General features: G+C 42.8%; 4 protein-coding genes and 4 non-coding genes across 15 annotated transcripts in view; 5 read left to right on the plus strand and 3 right to left on the minus strand.

The window, feature by feature from the left end:
- prkar2aa (protein kinase, cAMP-dependent, regulatory, type II, alpha A) overlaps window positions 1-1841 on the plus strand; it is a 34114-nt gene extending 32273 nt beyond the window's left edge. For all 5 annotated transcript variants that reach the window (XM_037478537.2, XM_037478535.2, XM_062563686.1 and 2 more), the window contains one exon: window positions 551-1841. In XM_037478537.2, coding sequence (XP_037334434.1) covers window positions 551-675 — 125 coding nt within the window. In that variant the 3' untranslated portion in view covers window positions 676-1841. The remainder of the gene's footprint in view (window positions 1-550) is intronic.
- Window positions 1842-1971: 130 nt separating this feature from the next.
- hyal3 (hyaluronidase 3) lies at window positions 1972-13545 on the plus strand. Its single transcript, XM_062563702.1, has 7 exons — window positions 1972-2487; window positions 11011-11333; window positions 11923-12355; window positions 12500-12647; window positions 12779-12905; window positions 12982-13071; window positions 13153-13545. Exons 2-7 carry the CDS (start codon window positions 11043-11045, stop codon window positions 13450-13452), a joined length of 1389 nt encoding a protein of 462 aa, XP_062419686.1. The 5' UTR covers window positions 1972-2487; window positions 11011-11042; the 3' UTR covers window positions 13453-13545.
- On the plus strand, window positions 3453-3568 carry LOC119223841 (U5 spliceosomal RNA). Its single transcript, XR_005120998.1, has one exon. It is a non-coding gene; the product is annotated as a U5 spliceosomal RNA (small nuclear RNA).
- LOC119223839 (U5 spliceosomal RNA) lies at window positions 4310-4425 on the plus strand. The gene has a single exon (XR_005120997.2). It is a non-coding gene; the product is annotated as a U5 spliceosomal RNA (small nuclear RNA).
- Window positions 4876-4991, minus strand: LOC119223837 (U5 spliceosomal RNA). Its single transcript, XR_005120995.1, has one exon. It is a non-coding gene; the product is annotated as a U5 spliceosomal RNA (small nuclear RNA).
- On the minus strand, window positions 6713-6828 carry LOC119223838 (U5 spliceosomal RNA). Its single transcript, XR_005120996.1, has one exon. It is a non-coding gene; the product is annotated as a U5 spliceosomal RNA (small nuclear RNA).
- Window positions 8892-10796, plus strand: LOC119204547 (N-alpha-acetyltransferase 80). Its single transcript, XM_062560080.1, has 3 exons — window positions 8892-8919; window positions 9191-9207; window positions 9377-10796. Exons 1-3 carry the CDS (start codon window positions 8892-8894, stop codon window positions 10310-10312), a joined length of 981 nt encoding a protein of 326 aa, XP_062416064.1. The 3' UTR covers window positions 10313-10796.
- Window positions 13546-13903: 358 nt separating the features above from the next.
- On the minus strand, window positions 13904-16381 carry si:dkey-20d21.12 (uncharacterized protein LOC556245 homolog). Of its 4 annotated transcripts, none has more exons than XM_037478551.2 (5): window positions 15989-16380; window positions 15437-15594; window positions 15004-15158; window positions 14474-14692; window positions 13904-14352 (listed from the first exon to the last, which is right to left on the minus strand). In XM_037478551.2, the coding sequence occupies exons 2-5, from the start codon at window positions 15439-15441 to the stop codon at window positions 14216-14218; spliced, it is 516 nt and encodes a 171-aa protein (XP_037334448.2). In that variant the 5' UTR covers window positions 15442-15594; window positions 15989-16380; the 3' UTR covers window positions 13904-14215. The 4 variants fall into 4 exon arrangements, with proteins under 4 accessions (XP_037334448.2, XP_037334447.2, XP_037334449.2 ...); XM_037478550.2 differs by having other exon boundaries at window positions 15437-15597; XM_037478552.2 differs by having other exon boundaries at window positions 15004-15268; window positions 15437-15597; window positions 15989-16379.
- Window positions 16382-16418: the final 37 nt, after the last annotated feature.

A 16418-nucleotide genomic window follows, 5' to 3' on the forward strand; every position in this document is an offset into this window, starting at 1 on the left:
GCGGTGCTTCTCTGTCGGCTCCATCCCCTCCTTTGTGAAATGTGCTTAATGCTAATTAAGCCGCTTTTCTTTTACATTCACACAGATGTTTTGTTTTTTTGTGTTTGTAATGTCCTTCATCTCCCCCCATTTGCAGCACTTGCCTACCTGTCTGCCCCGTACTTTGTTGACTGTACTAGCAGTACAAGAACCGTTCTCAAACAGATGCTCAGCCTAGAAGCAGAGAAATCCCTCAAGTGCTCTGCAGACACTTCTGCGGTCTGTTGATCCTTCTCCCTGTTCTGTTGCAGAAGGTCAGCAGGACTTCAGGGGCTCTCTGAGGTCCTGTAAGCAGGAATCTCTTTCTACCCGTTTCTGACAAGCGTCAAAGCCTAAATGTCCACCATCATAGTTAGTTAATGTTTTCCCCTCAAAAGACTCCTCAGTTTAGGTTTATTTTTATTTGTTTGCCAACGACTGGATGCTCTTTAAGGACCAGGCTGTGTTTTCGTATCTAAGAAGCCTCCACACCTCACATCTTTGGTTTCTCTTTCTCTGTGTGTGTGTGCAGTAATAGACATTCAAGCGTTTGAGCGCCTCCTGGGTTCCTGTAAGGAGATCATGAAGAGGAACATCGCCCACTATGAGGAGCAGCTGGTGGCCCTGTTCGGCTCCAGCATGGACCTGAGGGACTGAGCCTCCCACGCCACCCTTGTGCCTTCTATCTCTCACACACACACACACACACACCAACATATGTCCTCTCTGACATCATGCAATGGGTATACAGACTCATAATAAGCTTTACATGGAGTGTACAGACAAATGAGGAATTGTTCTAGGCTCACCGGCAAGTACACACAATCCTACACAGTATGTATACACAAACGCACACGTGCATTGACACCTATGTGTGCACTGAGAGATGCCCACCATTTAGTTTGCTCATCATCATGCACATACTATTTCAACACTCATTAATAGCCTCCCACACACATACACAGACAAACACACACGCACACACACACAGCAGACTAAAGGCCACACACCTCGTTGCTTGAGCCAGCTTCAACCAGTATGAATGTCTTTGATACATTGACCTTGATAAAGGTATCGCTGTGTAAGGAAATGAAACACACACACGCTTCATATGTGCAGGCTTTGCATTAAAATGAACTTACACACAACTTGAACAAAGTTGTTTCAAAAAGCCTCAGCAAAGGATACATCAACACACACACACACAGATACATATACTCAAAAACATATAGGCAACCACACTTGCAAAAACGGACACATTGTGGTAAAATGGAGACAAAAACTTTTAAATCTCAGAAAAGGAAAATTAATCAAAATGCAAAAAAAGAAGTTTAAAGAAGACAAATAAGTTTTAGAAATGTTTTATGAAGATAAAAGAAACTGAAGCTTTGATAAAATATTATTTAAATAAAAATAGTGTTTCCTCTTTGGGAGGCCGGGTGCAGAACTTTGTGAGCGTGCTCCATTTCTTCCTCTACTGTTGTTGATTGAGTTGAGTTAGTGCTGGTGATTATTGCAGTACCACAGAAGAAGCAGTGAAAACAATAAAAACCCTACGTTTTCTGGGCCATTGTTATTCTATCATTGATGCCACACTTCATTGTATTGAATTAATTATTAATGTATTGTTATTATATATTCATTTATTCTTTTTGTTTTACTTTGACCAATTATGTTAAATTCATCATCCATCTCTGACAAAATGTAAAAATAGAAGAAAAAAATTCTAATAAACATTAGTGCTTATTTCTCCTTGATTATCCTTGAATGAGTTGTCCTGGATAAAAAAAAAAATGAAAAAAATAAAGCAAACATTTTGTTAATTCTTGCCTTCTTTGTTGAATGTTGTCTGAAACTCTCCTTCCAAACTAAAACCATAGTAATTGTTATTTTGATTGTACACTCATGCAAAGGATGAATTAAAAAAAATGTATACCTTCATACTCAACAGCTTTGCAGTAAATACGAATTGTTAACCACATAAAACCAATTACTGGTTGAGTTAATGCCATGAAATTAAGTAGAGTTTGTGATGCCATGAGGCAAATATCCTGTTAAGTGTGACAGTGTTGGTAAGCTTCTATTCAAGACCGCCACCATGCTCTGTTCATGCAGTCTCATGTTTGCATGTGCACATTGTATGGCTTCCTGAAGCAGTTTATACTGCTTATGTTCTGGACTAGCTACAGTTCGTTACGGATTGTCACGAGCGACAGTTTGTAATACCGCTCCCAACCGCAAGGTGGCGGACATAACCTTTCAGACCAGTAACAGGACCCTCAACATTTCGTCCTGGTGGCATTCAGCGTTTACTCACGGGGAGGAACTGATCCTGGAGCAGTTATCGCTGACGGCTAGCGGCTGTTGTTCGGCGTTGCAATCATTACAGCTGACCACAGATCAGCTGTCAGTCAATCAAGAGCACGCTGAGGAGGACGAGCAGCGCCGAGGAGCCGCGAGAATAAAGATGTAGGTAACGTTACACTGTGGTGAGAAACAAACTCCGATGAACAGTGCTGTTCGCTAAAGAACAAGTGAACTTGCGGTTCCTCCTAATATTTAACCAACACGGAAAAGCTAAAAGTAAGCTAATGGGTTAGCTAGCATGCAGCGCTGACATCCATACATGTAGTCTTTCCCTACAAGGCAGTGGATGTAAACGCGGTGGACTCAAGTGCGTCCAAAATAAAACGTCAGTAGTTCATGTCAATCCACAAATACATAACGTTACATCAACTCCGAGAATTGGTCTGTTTTTGTCAACACAAATATCTTGGACTACTTAGTTCGCTTTTACAACACAGTATTCTTTACCTTGCTGTGGGCGTATTCCAGTTTTTTAAACTTTTTAACGGCTCGATCAATGCTGGGTATAAAATACAGTGAGATGTGATTCAGTAAATGTGGTCACTGCGTCGAAACAAAGCACGTGATATTTGGGGTGAACAAATCGTATTATGTCTTTAAACATACAACGTTTTGCTGAGGCGGAGGGGAGGGTGATTACTCTCGACACATTTCATCTTTGGGGTTTCTCATGTTCTGTTTTAGCTCACATTTGGGGGAAATTGAGCTACTTGTAAAGTGTACCTTAACGCATCACATCCCAAATGAATTCGAACGTCACCCAATTCAAATGTTATCTAAGAAATATTTCACCTTGACGGAAAGCAAGTTTAAAAAGTAGAGGCGTGCCCGACCGCCGCCATGTTCCCACAATGCATTGCGTGTCCCTTTCAGGTGGCGTATAAACTAAACTACCTCTTATACTTCACTCATAACGTAGTAATGCGCTTACTAGACAACACTATCACGTTTTACTGCAGTCCTGTGCCGTTTTATGTCATTTGTATTCTATTTTTTTGCTTTTGAAGCCTAACAGAGGGAGGTAGGACCGTGAAAGGCGTTCAGCCCTCTGTGGTTTGGTCCTCAGTACACTCTAGTTTCTCTTCAGATCGCATAAATCTTTCGCCTTTTACTAAAGATTTCCGTGGAGAGGAACACTATGAGTTTTAACTAATTTTTTGATGCCCTGCTTCATTGCGGGGCTTCCTAAATTGTCAAATATAATTTATTATGTGATGCACAGATAATAAACGCTCGATAGTCAGCAACATTGTACCAAAATCTTGCAATAGTACATATGTAAAGCTCCGATTTGTACGAAACAAACGGCCATGCTTTATTACAAGTAATATTGTTGGATATCTAAGTTGAGCAGAAGCTCAGAAGGTCTTCGGCGCTGTACACGTGTTTACATGTGACAGTAGGAAAAGCACAGGTGTACCATGAATAATGCAATTAATGACGGCTGAATTCCATTTAGCTCCTGGCTCACAGCAACGTGTAAACACTGTCATGCTGACGTCAATTGACAATGGACCTGGATCAGAAGCAAAGCGGATAAATTATCCCAATGTTCAATGAATTGATGACTAATGAATCCATTCTTAAAATTAGTCAAATGTGATACATTCAGAATATGTGGTCACTGATCCGGTAAAAAAATGTATTATGTTTTTAAACATACTACTTTTCGCTGGGGCGTCTTGAACCCCACCGCCGCCATATTCCCACAATGCATTGCGTGTACCTTTCATTTCCCGTATAAAGCTACCTCCTATATTTCACTCATAGCGTAGTAATGCGCTTACTATACAATTATATCACATGATTTACTGCAGTCTTGTGACATTTAATGTCATTTGTATTGTATTATTTGCTTTTGAAGCCTAACAGAGGGAGGTATGACCGTGAAAGGGCTTCAGCACTCTGTAATACGATCTTCAGTACACTCTAGTTTCTCTTCAGATCGCATAAATCTTTCGCCTTTTACTAAAGATTTCCGTGGAGAGGAACACTGTGAGTTTTAACTAATTTTTTGATGCCCTGCTTCATTGCGGGGCTTCCTGAATTGTCAAATATCAACAAACTGTGAGTTAAGCTCAGAGACAGTATCAGATTTTATTAGTTCATATATCCGTTCAATTAGTGAAAGGCTGGTACCTGCCTGTTCAGCATTAATACATTTATCGTGTAACCTATTTCAAACATTATGGACCAATATAAAAATCAACGTATACAGTATATTTTCAGAATACACATAAAATGATATACACAACTTATCCTAGAGGTAAACTTCTGAGCTCCCGCTCCGCTTTTTCAGTTTTTCTCTCCACAGATGTTTTCAGTAAGGGACCAGAAAGATTATGTACATAACTTGTAACAAAGTATGGCCGTATACATCATATAATCTAGGCTTCACATCTTTTAAGCATTGCTGATACACACCATCACTGTGTTCGAACGTTTATTATCTGTGTTGTACGTCATTATTTATATTTGACATTCCCGGGAAGCCCCGCAATGAAGCAGGGCATCAAAAAATTAATTAAAACTCATAGTGTTCCTCTCCACGGAAATCTTTAGTAAAAGGCGAAAGATTTATGCGATCTGAAGAGAAACTAGAGTGTACTGAGGATCAAACCACAGAGGGCTGAACGCCTTTCACGGTCCTACCTCCCTCTGTTAGGCTTCAAAAGCAAAAAAATACAAATGACATAAAACGGCACAGGACTGCAGTAAAACGTGATAGTGTTGTCTAGTAAGCGCATTACTACGTTATGAGTGAAGTATAAGAGGTAGTTTAGTTTATATGCCACCTGAAAGGGACACGCAATGCATTGTGGGAACATGGCGGCGGTCGGGCACGCCTCTACTTTTTAAACTTGCTTTCCGTGGCTCAAGGTGAAATATTTCTTGGATAACATTTTAATTGGATGACGTTCGAATCCATTTGGGATGTGATGCGTTAAGTTACACTTTACAAGTAGCTCAATTTCCCCCAAATGTGAGCTAAAACAGAACATGAGAAACCCCAAAGATGAAATGTGTCGAGAGTAATCACCCTCCCCTCCGCCTCAGCAAAACGTTGTATGTTTCACCCAAAACATCGTAGGCTTTGGTTTTGAGGCATTGACCACACACATTTCACTAATTTAGAAGACATGAATTTAATTCCTGAATGTTAACAAGTGTACAGCCCCGAAGATCTTCTGAGCTTCGTTTCCATTTCAGGATTCCTGAGCTACTTCCACTCCGTACAAACGTCGATTAAAAATAATGGTTCTATTAGTTATCAACACTATGTAGTAGAGGAAAAATTCACATTTTTTGTTCTATACATATAGACTTAAAGTCATCCAAACCGACCATATCTGTGTTTATGTTAATATACGACTTTGACGATTTTTTAATTAGGAGGTATAGATGTATAACATCATGACTTCAAACAAGATTTACGTAATCGATTTAGGTCTATCACTGAGTTTCTTTTGTTGATCAACAGATTAATTTGACCTCATACCTCCCGACGGAAAGTTTTAGTAAGGGGCGAAAGATTTGTGCAATCTACACTAATGATACAGATATATGTATCAGCTTAAATAAACACATTTAACGATGAATGCAACATGAAACTCTGTGGCGTTATCAGATCTGTTAGAGTAGAAGGTGAGCCCCGCATTTAGTATATATACCTGCTTCAAGTACTGTATCGATTTTTAATTGTGCGGCCTGGCTAACCAGTCGACTAATTTAGTTGGTACTTATGGCGCGTTTCCACCGAGCTGTACGGTACGGGTGGGGTCTGTTAACCATGATTTGGCGAGCGTTTCCACCGCCAACAGTACCCCTACTTGCGTAGTGTATTCCAGAAAGTAGTGGTTACGTCACTTGATAGGCGCGGTAGATTGACGTCATTCGATCGCGCGAAAACTGAAAGCTAACAGCAAACAACAATGGAGGACATACAGCAGATCCTGTTCTTGCTTCTCGATATGTGGCACGTTAAAGTAATGCTGCGCGGCGACATTGTTGCGACGGTGTTGTAGTTTAAAAATGGCACCTCGTGAGTTGTCTTTCCCCTTGCGGCACGCGTAAATGACGACACCCTTTCAACCAATCAACGTTCTGCAGTGAGTCTAGCTCCACCCTTTAGTACCAATCAACTGTGCCAGGTACCCCAACGGAAGGGTACCCAAAAAGAGGTACGGTACGGTGCGGATTTTTGGTACTGTTTTCAGTGGAGACACAAATAAAAGGGTACCGACCCAACCCGTACCGCTCGGTGGAAACGCACCCTAGTGTGTTAGGCGCACGAACATAGTTATCATTTATATTTGACATTTTAGGAAGCCCCGCAATGAAGCAGGGCATCAAAAAATTAGTTAAAACTCATAGTGTTCCTCTCCACGGAAATCTTTAGTAAAAGGCGAAAGATTTATGCGATCTGAAGAGAAACTAGAGTGTACTGAGGATCAAATCACAGAGGGCTGAAGGCCTTTCACGGTCGTACCTCCCTCTGTTAGGCTTCAAAAGCAAACTATATGGATCTAAATGACATAAAATGGCACAGGACTACAGTAAAGCGTCTTATTATTGTCGAGTAAGCACATTGCTAAGTTTTAAGTGGAATAGAAGAGTAAGTTTATACATCAACTACAAGGGACACGCAATGCATTGTGGGAACTAACCGGCCGTCGGCCACGTCTCTACTTTTTAAACTTGTTTGCTGTGGCTCAAGATTTAATCTTTCTTGGATAAAATTTGAATTATATATATATATATATAATTCAAATTTATATATATATATACACACACATAAACACACTGGTATGCCTGACTTTGTATTTATAGATTGTTAAAGATTAACAATATCTTTTTTATTTCATTAGAATAAAGTATAATTCTGCCGTTTCGTTGCATGTTGGAGAGGACAAAACTTTAGATAAAACCACAAAAAGAAATTATTTATATTATTATATTATTATATATTATATATTATATTGTAATGATGTCTGTACGGAGCGGATGTAGCTCAGTAATCCTGAAGTATTGATATCCATCAGTAACACCAGAGCTTACTGGCATGTCTTTGCAAAAAATGTTTGCTTGTAAATCCCTTCTTAGAAATACTGTAAACAGAAAGTATTATTGAGAGGGAGAAAAAATCCTGTTGGTTTAACCATTTTACCTAAATTCTCTTAATGCCTGCATCCAATAATGATGCCATCATTTGAGAGGGAAATGCAATATGTTAAGTTACCAAGGCTTGCCTGTAAGCATGTTCTTTGTTTTTATCAGTCATCTGTCAGTTTCCTGTTGCATCTTTTCAACGTCTCCTTTTTAGTGAGTGTTGGGTGAATGTGCAGTTACTCAGTCGTAGTCCCAAGTTTATAGCTCTTTTAGTCAGGCGTTTGGCTTCATCTTTTCTCTGTTGGTGAGTAAGTATTTCTATTTCTTTCTAATTTCTGCAATACTAAAATCAATCCCAGGCAACTTTTTAAATTAGTATTTTTCTTTGAGGTTTTACTGACTGAAAATGGAGAAACCCCTCAGTGTTTTTTCACTAATGAAACTCAACTCTGTGCCTTTGCTTATTTAATTGGTGTAAAGGATTTTCAGACAGCAATAATTATGCTTGTTATTGTCTCATATGCAATATGTGGCTTTATCTGTTACAAAAAGGCTGTTGGCTCAGGGCAAACTTTTGACATCATGGTGTAATTACATGCTATTATGTTCGATCATCGGGAGCATTGTATTAGTCCAACGTCTCTATGTGCTAAAATTAAGAATATAAGCGTCAGTAGGACTCGGATTTGCCTGAATAATTAGCAAAAAATGCAATAGTCACCCGTAGAATTTAAGCATATCCTCATCGCATTTCAGTTCAGTTTTCTCAAGAAACCGTGGTAAAGATGTGTAAAGATAACAGAATACTTCCCCATTCACACGGATGGGACCCAGCTGAATTGCACCGCTTGTATAAAAAGAGGTGAGGGATACAATACTTGTATCATGTATGAGAACGGTCTCATTTTTACTATTATTCAAAGTGCAATACAAACAAATTATATCAGTCATCTATCAAATCTGCCAATATGACTTATCTTTCAAAAAGCAGGATGTCATGTTCACATTTGCACTGTCAAAACATGCGGTGGGAGAATATAACATTTTGTTTAAAAATGAGGCTTGACTTAAAGTTGGTCCAAAACAACACATCTGCATCCCTATAAAATACTGTTTTGTGTAAGTCATAACCTTCGGAGTAGAGCTGAAATGACCAGTGATTATAATGATCATTGAAGTCATTGTTTTAAAAGAGCAAAGGCCAAGAATCTATTGGTTCTTAGTCTTAAACAACTAAATATCTTTCTGGTTTTGAACTGTTCGGACAAAACTATCTTTTTGTAATGGAATCATCGGATTAGTTGGTAATGAAATGAATAGTTTCAGCTCTACTTCAGAGCTCCTTGGCATGCTGACGGGAAGCACGGTTTGGCGACTGACGGTCCTTCTGTACGGAAATGACTGACTCCTTGAACCCCCTCCCCGGTACCCACCAGTGTCTGTGAGCAAGGCAAACAACTGCCAACACCCGATTGCTCTTCAACAGAACCAAGAGGACCATAAAGGCTGAGGTGGAAACGATGAAAGGGGGATCAGCGCTCTAGTTTTATCCTCGTGCATGTGTCTCCCCTTACAGCCCAAAGGAGCTGAAGACTTGTCAGGGGACCCTCAACATCTGATCCACGGGTCAATGGAAGTCTATCGGTCACAGGGCACATTGTCTTGAGTGTGTGCTCATAGTGTGGTTCACCGGCAGGAAAGAGCTGGAGTCCGGTCAGGTTTCAACTGAGCACTGGGATGAAAGTTTGAAAAAGATGTATGTGGACACATGTTTGATCCATCAGACCTGTTCCCGGATCAGTCTGACCACGGCCTAATGGAACCACATGTCCCAAACAAATTCTGTATATATTTGTTGGAGTTAAATGAAGACTGACTTTAGTTGCACCCCGATCGCCACAGGTCATCAACCTCAACGATTTCCCACCCGGACCCTGAAGGCGACCTGGGCTTCTTCCCGCGCCCCGCAGAAGGAACTCCCACGCAGCACGTCCAGAGAGTCCGTGACATCGCGGCGTCGGGCGGGGAAGCCCAACAGAAGCTGCCCGCCGACTCCGAGCAAGCGAGGGAGATCCGTGCGGTTCCGATCCACCAGCGTCCCGACCTGCTGGTCCCCTGCGCCGACCTGGTGAACTGCGAGTGGCAGCGCAGCCGGGCCGCCCGGGTCCACTCCCTGCGGAAGTCTTGCCCGGAGTTCCCCGTGTGCCTGGTGCTCCTCCGCGGCCTCGGGGAGACGGAGCGGCTGCTCGGCCACGCCCGGCTGTCCCGGGTCGTGGGTCACGCCGGCAGCCTGTTCGTGGAGTCGGTGGTGGTGTCCGGCGCCGAGCGAGGGAGGGGCTACGGCCGGACTCTGATGGAGGAGGCGGAGCGTTACGCCAAAAGCAGAGGGTTCGCGCGCATGTGCCTCACCACCCACGACAAGCAGCGCTTCTACGCGCACCTCGGGTACGCGCTGTGCACCCCCGTGCAGAGTGCGGGCGCCATGGCGGCGTTCGTCCCCATGGAGACGCTTTTGAGGTTCTCCAGGATGCGGAGTGAGGAAGAAGAAGATGAAGAGGCGAAGACACAATCACGGACAACGATGAAGGTTCAGGCACCACAAGGGAGTGTTTGTGCTATAGGGTCACCTCCACCTTATAGCTTGCGTCCTCCATCTCCACCACCTCCTTCCTTTCTTCCTCCCCCTCCTCCTCCTCCTCCTCCTCCTCCTCCTCCTTCTCCTCAATCAGCGGTGCAGCTTGTAGTTCAGACTCTGAATGAAACTCCCTACAGAGACGCCAAAGGAGTCCCCATCTATTGGATGCACAAAGACTTTTGACAAAGACTCTTCTCTGAAGGGGGGGTCGAGATCCGTTCTATTGAACCAAAGAATTTTGAAAAAAACAACCCTTGTTTTCACCTTCAAATAATAATGAATGAAATGAATTGTTTGCTTTCCTGGGTTACTGTTTTCCCAATGAAGCAGTGAGTCATATGTTGGCCATTAAGGCGAGTGGCCATTTTCAAGTATTAATTGAAGTATTTTGAAAGAAAGGGGGTTGTGACATGGAATACATTCGTTTGGAGGATAACGGAGAAGCTCTGTAGAGGCAATTTAGAAAAAAATACATATTTCGGCTCATCCAGACAGTCCAATCCAACCGTACTTTTGCAGGTTGAGCAGCTCTGTTGGGGAATTTGGCCCAAATCCACTGACACCATGATGCCTGTTGTGAACTTTCAGTGCCAGTCTATTAAAATTCTTAAGACCTGTTTTAGATTGAAGAAACTGATCTTTATAAGTTTTTCAATTGAAAAATTCTGTGAATAAATATATTTTAAAAAACATATTCATTTGTCTTTTCTATGTTATTGCATATATGCTTCCAGTATGTTAGAAGATTTACGTTGGTTTGGCTTTAACATAATTCTATTTCAATGTTTGTAAATGTGTGTGTTGGGTTTCCTATGACAACAGTCTTTGTTCATTAGGATATTCCGACCCCCAAATCTCAATGGCCATTTCTTTCCTGTCAGGGAGGACAGGGCACCTCAGTGGAGGAGCGCCCATGGGTCTGTCACACCTCTCGGTCCCCTTCCTCCTCCTCCTCTTCCTCTTCCTCCTCCTCCTCCTCTTCCACTCTCGTCTCTCCGGCTCCTCTCTGTCACCGACCTTCACCCATGGCGTTGTCCTCCCCCGCGTCCCCCGGACGGCTGCGGCGGGTCCCGTCCTGGAGGAGCGGCCCTTTGTTGTGGTGTGGAACGTGCCGACGGCCCGGTGCCACAAGCGCTTCAACGTCCATCTGGACCTGGGCCACTTTGACATCGTGGAGAACAGGCAGCAGAGCTTCCAGGGACAGGTGACCGACCCGAGTGGGTGACGCACAGTGTCGCCAGCGGGATCTGATACTTTACTGACCTCAGTATTTTTTGGGAAACATGGTTATGTATTGGTCACAAGTATTCTATGAAGATGCCTTGTTCATCTTGGGACAATTTGAGAGTTGTCACCCTGCTATCTGTTATATATCTGTCTTATTGAATATCAACAACCGGTGTCTCTTTAGGACAATGTTTAATTATTCAGCACTTTGCTATCTTTGCTTTCATTTCTAACTCCTAATACTTTTAGCTATACAACATGTTAAATTCAGTGACTTAAGAGCCAAAAGAGTTTTGTAATAATAATAATAATAATAAATCAGTTGTCAGTACTTGGGTACCTACATTTGGTATTCGGAGTGTATACCAACTGAGAAACATCAGCTCCTGATAAATCTGAATATCTCCACCTCAGGCTTAAAGATTCCAAATCATTGCAGAGTTCGATTCATACCGACAGTTGTAAGGGAAAATAAGTGTTCTTCTATTATTAAATCATATACACGTGCTTTAGAGACTAAGAGTATAAACCCATGAATGAGCATTTGTCCCCCAAAAATCTTCCAGAAAATGACCATCTTCTACCGGGATCACCTGGGGAAATATCCGTACCTCTCACGGGGCAGCATGGTTAACGGAGGGATACCGCAGCTCGGCGACCTCTCTGCTCACCTTTCTCTTGCAACAACGCAGATGTCCGGTCTGCTGCAGCCAAACTTCAACGGTATAGCCGTTATCGACTGGGAAGAATGGCGGCCATTGTGGGAGAGAAACTTTGGAACCAAGCTGGAGTACCGCAGGCAGTCCAAGCTGCTGGTGAGACAGGAGAGACCCGATTTGTCAGAGAGCGCAACCACTATGTTGGCCAAGCTGAAGTTTGAGGAGAGTGCTCGGAGGTTCATGGGGGAGACACTGCGGTCGGCGGTCAGAGTTCATCCCAAGGGACTCTGGGGCTTTTACGGTTTTCCAAGTTGCCTAAATAAGCAGAAGAGAAAGACAGGTACTGAGTGTGTGTCCATCAGTTTGTTTGATGGGTCTTGACTTGCGTTGTGTCTACATATCTCTTTTAGGTTTTGACCAAAAGGTATATTTTAAAATACATAGACAAAATACATAAAATACATTGTCTCAAATGTGTGGTCAGATAAAAGCTACACTGGACGCTGTCAGAGGGGGTACAAGGACCAAAATGACCGTCTGTCCTGGCTCTGGAGTCAGTCCACTGCTCTCTATCCCAGTATCTACCTGCCGCAAAGGATGGCAGGATCCACGGAGGCAGCGCTGATGGTCAGGTAAAAAAATACAGAAAAGCAAAAAGAAATGTGTGAAATAACGCCCTAAACCTCCAAAAAAAAATATTTCAACCAAATGTGTAAGTTAAAGGAGTCACTGATGTTTGACTTTTTCACTCATTGTCACTCAGACACAGACTGTTGGAGGCTTTGAGGGTGGCGTCGGTTTGGCACCACAGGACCAACCCCGGACAGGCCACGCCAGTCCTTCCCTACGCCAGGCTAGCGTTCACACACTCGCTCACTTTTCTCAATACGGTAGGAGTCGTTGCAGATCATAAAATCATGCACACACACACACACACCAATTGTAAGTGTGTGTGTGTGTGTGCAGACCGACCTGGTGCACACATTGGGGGAGAGTGCGGCCCTTGGAGCGGCTGGCGTGGTGCTGTGGGGGGAGTTGAAATTTGCCAAATCCAAGGTCAGTACTGTTTCTAGAGCACTATTGATGTGTGTGTGTGTGTGTCTGTGTGCAACCCTCTCCACTTCTCCACCCACACAGCATCAGTGCGGCCTTCTCAGGGACTACATACACACTGTCCTGGGGCCCTTCCTTCAATCACTGAGATCCAACATAAAGCGCTGCAGCCTCCAACTTTGCCACGGCAACGGCCGCTGCGCCAGACGAAACCCCAGCTCCAGTCACATGGTCACCTCGAGTCCACCCGCGACCTCTGACCCTGAGGAAATCAACATGCTCACTGGCTCAGGCAAAGGCACATGTTACGCCAAACACTTCATGTGTCAGTGCTACCCGGGCTGGACTGGACACGAATGTCAAGAGGAAGAGGAGCTCACATAACCCAAACTTTTCTGTCAAGGGGTGGTCAAATGTAAGATTTGTGAATTGTGAAGTATAATTTGCATGATAATAGTGTTATAAAAGGACACATTTCACCCCACAGAATGTGTGATTATTTGATTTGAATTATTTCCCTCATGTTCAAATACTTCAGTTTAACTATTTATTTGTTTCTTTCAGCATTATGTGTCAGCAAAACATTTATGTTGTTTTAATTTCTGTTTTTTTGCTATAGTTTTAAGTGAGAGTGCACTTTTTGCAGCAAGGAATACAACAAAAAATAATGGCTTAGGACAGAAAATGTGGATGAAATTAGCTTAAACCCAATCTGCCTCTCTTATAAGCAAAACCAGAAAAAATAGTTGTAATGATTATGACATAATTACACATTTTGTTAGTGAATTGTTAAGTACAAAGCAATCAAAACAATCCTGGCTTTCCAGGCGGTTCATGACATTTTTAGAGTGTGTCGATCCACACGTTTAATGTCGGCTACAAGGCACAAACTAGAAACATCTTAGCTTAAGAAAATGGCAACACGTGGTAAATATCTATGACCATTAATGCTGAATCACCGTTTGAATATTATCAAGTGTGTTATTTGATGTAATGTTATGAGATATTCTCATTTTCATACAGTTACCAGTGCAGGAAAGAGTGTAAATGTTTTCAGAAACCGTCAACGGTTTCATCAGTCATTTGAGATTGAAACATACATAACATTTAGGACAAATCCATTGAGAATTACACAATTAAGGGCGTTTTATGTCCCGCCTCTCAAGGCTGTCAGGTTGTGTCTCAGCGCCTGCAGCTCCTGGATCAGCTGTGACAGCTGGGTGGATGCAGCCTGCTTCTCCCTAACTGCTTCAGTCAGCCTCTGAACGGCACCGCCCTGCTGGACTGGAGGCAAATAACACGACTGAGACAAAGCTATTTAGGCAAACACACTTCAAAGAAAACACAAACAATACAGGATATATCAGGGGAAACAAAAGAAAAATGAACGAATGGGGTATCTCACCCAAAAAGTAGAAGATGAGTAATACAGTTATGAGAAGCAGAGTGATGATAGCGCAGCCCATGGCGTAGGCGTGAGAGGAGCTGGGTGTGAGCAAGTCCTGCAGACGACTCTGCCACTTGCTGCTGAGCGGACGACCTCTTTGATTGACAGTCGTCATGTCACTTGTGTAGAGATTGCCGTTCGAGGAGGGAGAGTAAGCAGGACGAGGAGGCCTCGCCCCTGAAATCATAGACAGAAGATGAATGTTTGCACTTGCACTGTAGCTGGTGGCAAGCGTGCGTCAGTTTTTGGGGGCCGGTGTGGCTGTGTTTGGTGTGAGTGTGTACCTTTCAGATGTTGTGTATGTATCTTTGTGGCTGAACACATGCTTCAAATGAATTTAAATCGATGTGCAAAACCTTAATTTAAAAGTCAGGATAGACTTTTTTTTACTTTTGCTTACGTTTATTTGGGGGTATGTGTGTATCCTTGTGTCAATGTTCAGAGGGGGTGTGTGCACCTCTGTTGCTGCCTTCCGGTTGCGTTTGTACCTTTGTGGCTGAGTTCGGGGTGTATTCGGTGGAGGTCGTTGATGGAATCCACAGAATGTAGCTCGATCTCGGTCAGATCTCTGTCGCTGACCCTGTAGAACTGAGGCGTGGCCTGGGAGGACGGAGGCCTCGACATCTCGCCTCCTCCTGAGGGACTGACAGATGGTTCCAAATGGCACTTGTAGTCAACAACGTCTTTCCAGGGAATGTTTCTGGAGGCTATTTAATCTTCCTAAAGTGTGCCATGCAGCTTTCACTGTATTAGCTTCCAAGTAACAGAAAAAGAAATGTATGAGGGAACTGGGCTCTGAATACCTCGACTGATGTCTTTATCTGGATAGTTTGTTATTGGAATGTTAGCAATACAAAATAACATTTTATCTTAGTGCTATTTTTAATTTGCTGCTATTGTGTCTGAATACTTCTTGCTTACTTCATAAGAGACACTGCAGTAGCTACTGCAGCTGCTTGTTGTCTTCGTTTATTGATCCCACATGAAAAAACGGAATTCTTTGTTCTATTTCCATTTAGTTTCAACTACATCTCAAATACCATTTTGGTAGTTGCTAGAGGTGAGAGTAGGATGGATTTCTTCTGAAAGTGAAAGACAAAAGAGGGAAAGAAGTAGAGGATTTTCTGTTGTTACAATAAAAATAGAGGAGTGGGTTGGCATGTAAGGGCCTTCCCATCATGTGAGAGGGCAACAAAGCAGATGAACGTTGTTTCTATTTTAAGTCAAAATAAACATATAACAGGTCATATGAATGTATATCGTTATCATACCTATTAATATAGTAGGATCTCAAACCCACAAAGGCACAATGTGGCTGGAATTTGAATCAAAGACCAAAGGGCAGTACAGGCCTGTATCTACAACTAACAGAATAAATGAGTGGATGATTGACTGCCTGACTTCCTGATTTGCTTGAGACGTCTTTTAATCAGTTTTTGGGCATAAGAATACAACTGTTCTCTTCCCACTTACCGTCTGTCTCCACAAAGAGGGAGCTGCTGGGTTTTGTGTTTGCTTGTTTGTTCTGGTTCGCCCGGTCTCCTCTCACTCAGACACCCGTTTACAAAAAATGTGTCTTCCTCCACAGGATCAGCAAAAAGGTGCATTGAATATCCTCACAGGTCATCCAGAAGCCGCACAGTGCTGGAAGTAATCCAAATGAACTCAAATTCCACTAAAGTCCTTGGTGTAAGGAACCAAAAGGGATCGTCCAGGTTTTTCCTTGGTGTCTTGCTCGTCATGAATGTGGGCGCTTGTGTGTGTGTGTGTGTCCCAGCAACTGTAGGAGGCCCTAGTGCCAACCCCAGCCCCCTATCAAGTATGTTTGGTTGTGTCCATGTTCTGATTTAGCTGCCCTGGTAAAGAGGATAGAGCGAGCTTGAGACATATAAAGAGAGCAAGA

Source organism: Pungitius pungitius, chromosome 1 (assembly GCF_949316345.1).
Source record: "Pungitius pungitius chromosome 1, fPunPun2.1, whole genome shotgun sequence".
Classification (NCBI taxonomy): domain Eukaryota; kingdom Metazoa; phylum Chordata; class Actinopteri; order Perciformes; family Gasterosteidae; genus Pungitius; species Pungitius pungitius.

Excerpts from the sequence above, each read along its gene's own strand:
- LOC119204547 (XM_062560080.1), top strand. The coding sequence starts at position 8,892 with ATGACTGACTCCTTGAACCCCCTCCCCG.
- hyal3 (XM_062563702.1), top strand. The coding sequence starts at position 11,043 with ATGGGTCTGTCACACCTCTCGGTCCCCTTCCTCCTCCTCCTCTTCCTC. Across the intron at positions 12,356-12,499 it reads TAAGCAGAAGAGAAAGACAG|ATAAAAGCTACACTGGACGC; the intron begins GTACTGAGTGTG and ends ATGTGTGGTCAG. Across the intron at positions 12,648-12,778 it reads GAGGCAGCGCTGATGGTCAG|ACACAGACTGTTGGAGGCTT; the intron begins GTAAAAAAATAC and ends ATTGTCACTCAG.
- si:dkey-20d21.12 (XM_062562842.1), bottom strand. The coding sequence starts at position 16,122 with ATGCACCTTTTTGCTGATCCTGTGGAGGAAGACACATTTTTTGTAAAC. Across the intron at positions 15,159-15,988 it reads CCTCTTTGTGGAGACAGACG|TCCCTCAGGAGGAGGCGAGA; the intron begins GTAAGTGGGAAG and ends ACCATCTGTCAG. Across the intron at positions 14,693-15,003 it reads CCCCGAACTCAGCCACAAAG|GGGCGAGGCCTCCTCGTCCT; the intron begins GTACAAACGCAA and ends CTATGATTTCAG.